Source organism: Neopelma chrysocephalum, unplaced genomic scaffold (assembly GCF_003984885.1).
Source record: "Neopelma chrysocephalum unplaced genomic scaffold, ASM398488v2 Primary Assembly neopelma1_118, whole genome shotgun sequence".
NCBI lineage: Eukaryota > Metazoa > Chordata > Aves > Passeriformes > Pipridae > Neopelma > Neopelma chrysocephalum.
The window spans coordinates 418853-421224 of NW_020897780.1; the positions used below are offsets into that span (position 1 = coordinate 418853).

Genomic DNA, 2372 nt, shown 5'->3' on the forward strand with positions numbered 1-2372 from the left:
TTTAATAGATTCATGGGCTTCTTTAATAGATTCATGGGCTTCTTTAATAGATTCATGGGCTTCTTTAATAGATTCATGGATTTAATAGATCATGGATTTCTTTAACAGATTCATGGATTTAATAGATCATGGAATTCTTTTATAGATTCATGGGTTATAACAACCATTTCACATTCCATGGGTTGTTTCACACACAACTCACACACACTCCACACATCCCAGAGCAAACTCCCCCAATCCCTTTGGATGAAGGGGAAGGGGCCGAGCTGCTCACCTGGCGTAGCCGATGATGAGGCTGCCAAAGACGGTCCCGATCCCCGCTCCCGACCCCGCCACCCCCACCGTGGCAGCCCCGGCCCCGATGAACTTGGCGGCCGTGTCGATGTCCCGGGACACGGCGCTGCTCTGGAATTCCCGGCGGATCAGCTGTGGGGAGGAGGCGGCGGCTGCCTGCGGGGACAGGGCAAGGAATCAGGAATAAGACAAGCTTGGGGTTCGGCCCCGCTCAGCGCAGGGCAGGGCTGGGAGCGAAGCCACGTCCCCGTATTTGCCATCCTCTGGATGATCAGGGAAAATCATCAGGTAGAGCAAAGACACCAAGAGGTGGTTTCCCACTTGAGTCTCACCTGTGCAGTCTGAGCCTCAGGCCTGCTGAACACAGACACTGAAACGGGCCTGGCCAGAGCCCTGGAGCAGCAGCGGAACTGCAGGAAACACAGACAGGGAGCAGTCAGAGAATTCTGGGATCTCCTGAGCTGGGAGGGACACACCAGGATCATCCAGCCCAACCCCTGGCCCTGCACAGACACCCCAACAATCCCACCCTGGCCCTCAGAGTTGTCCAAATGCTCCCTGAGCTCTGGCAGCCCTGGGGCCATGACCAAACCCTGGGGAGCCTGGTCAGTGCCAACCACCCTCTGGGGGAAGAACCTTTCCCAAAATCTAGTCCAGACCTCCCTGACACATCTGTTCCCTGGCTCCTGTCACTGGTCACAGAGAGCAGAGATTGCTGCTCCTATAATTTGATGTATCTGCACCAACCCTCAGAAGAACACTTTATGAAGAAAAGTATGAAAATTTTCTGAAAACATCAACTATGACACAAGACTAAAAAATAAAGGCATACGATACTCCCATTTCAGCCAGTTGGATTAAGTCCATGAGCAATTCCACACACCACAGGCTGCAGCACAGCGTCACATCTGCCACAGCAATTTAATTATTGCCACGTTTCCATACGTTTCCTTTCTAATTCATCCCTTCAAAGAGAGGGGTGATCGAGTATCTCTGTGGAAATCAGTTCAGTTTATCTTGGGAGAAGGCCCTGGTAGCTCACTCCCATCTATTTGCATGGTGTCACCAGAGGTCACCTTGTTTCCCTTCCTCCTTAAATCCCAAACAGACCCACATGATCCCACCTCAGCTGAGGGTGTCCAGGGCAGCATTTTGGAGCAATCCCTGCCCATCCCATGTCCCCACTGAGAATTATCATCCCACTGCAATGGAAGGCGACTCACCAGTGCCGGGGAGCTGAGAAGTGCCACGGGAGCCTGCATTTTGTTAATCTAAGGCAAATAAACAAAACAAACACAAGGAGTTGGGACTCCTGGCACTGTTATCACGTGCCAACCCCCTCCGGGCTCAGACCCACATCTGACCTCGGGTCCATCTGCTGCCCTCCACTTCCACGTCCCCAAGGTTGTGTCCCCACCACACCTCTGCGTCCCCGAGGTTGTGTCCTCACCACGGCTCCGTGTCCCCAAAGTTCTGTCCCCATCATAACTCTGTGTCCCCAAGGTTGTGTCCCCACCATAACTCCGTGTCCCCAAGGCTGTGTCCCCAGAATGGCTTCATGTCCCCAGAATGGCTCCGTGTCCCCAGAATGGCTCCGTGTCCCCAGAATGGCTCCGTGTCCCCCCCCCGCTGTCCCCGAAGCTTTGTCCCATCGGCCCTTGTGTGTCCCCGGGCTGTCCCCGAGGCTTTGTCCCCACCTTTGTCCCCTGGGCCCTGCCCCCCTCCCAGCTCCCCGTTCCCCCTCCCTCCCCGTCAATCCCCGCTCGGTGCCCTCCCCGGGCCGGCTCAGAGCTGCTCATCGCGCCCTCCCCGCCACACCCGAACCCCCCGAACCCCTCATGAGGGCAAGGGCAGCGAAGGCGCCACCGCGCCCTCCGCGCGGCGAAGGGCACGACCCCAGCGAGCGCCGGCCGCGCCCCGAGCTGCCCCGGAACCCTCCGGGGCTGCCGCGGCGGCGGCGGGGCCGGGGTCGGGCCCGGGAGCGGGTCCCACCTGCGCGGGGTCCGCTCGGGGCGGCGGCGGCGGCGGCTCTGAGGGGGGAGCGTCACCTTGGCCGTGTCCCCCCCGGCGTCCTCCGC

At 58.1% G+C, this 2372-nt stretch overlaps 1 protein-coding gene across 1 annotated transcript in view; it reads right to left on the reverse strand.

The window, feature by feature from the left end:
• ATP5MC1 (ATP synthase membrane subunit c locus 1) overlaps window positions 1-2372 on the reverse strand; it is a 3294-nt gene extending 922 nt beyond the window's left edge. Inside the window, exons 1-4 of the mRNA XM_027697093.1 lie at window positions 2287-2372; window positions 1518-1565; window positions 627-704; window positions 275-450 (exon numbers count right to left, since the gene is read on the reverse strand). Of these exons, the coding sequence (XP_027552894.1) occupies window positions 275-450; window positions 627-704; window positions 1518-1556 (293 nt within the window). The 5' untranslated portion in view covers window positions 1557-1565; window positions 2287-2372. The remainder of the gene's footprint in view (window positions 1-274; window positions 451-626; window positions 705-1517; window positions 1566-2286) is intronic.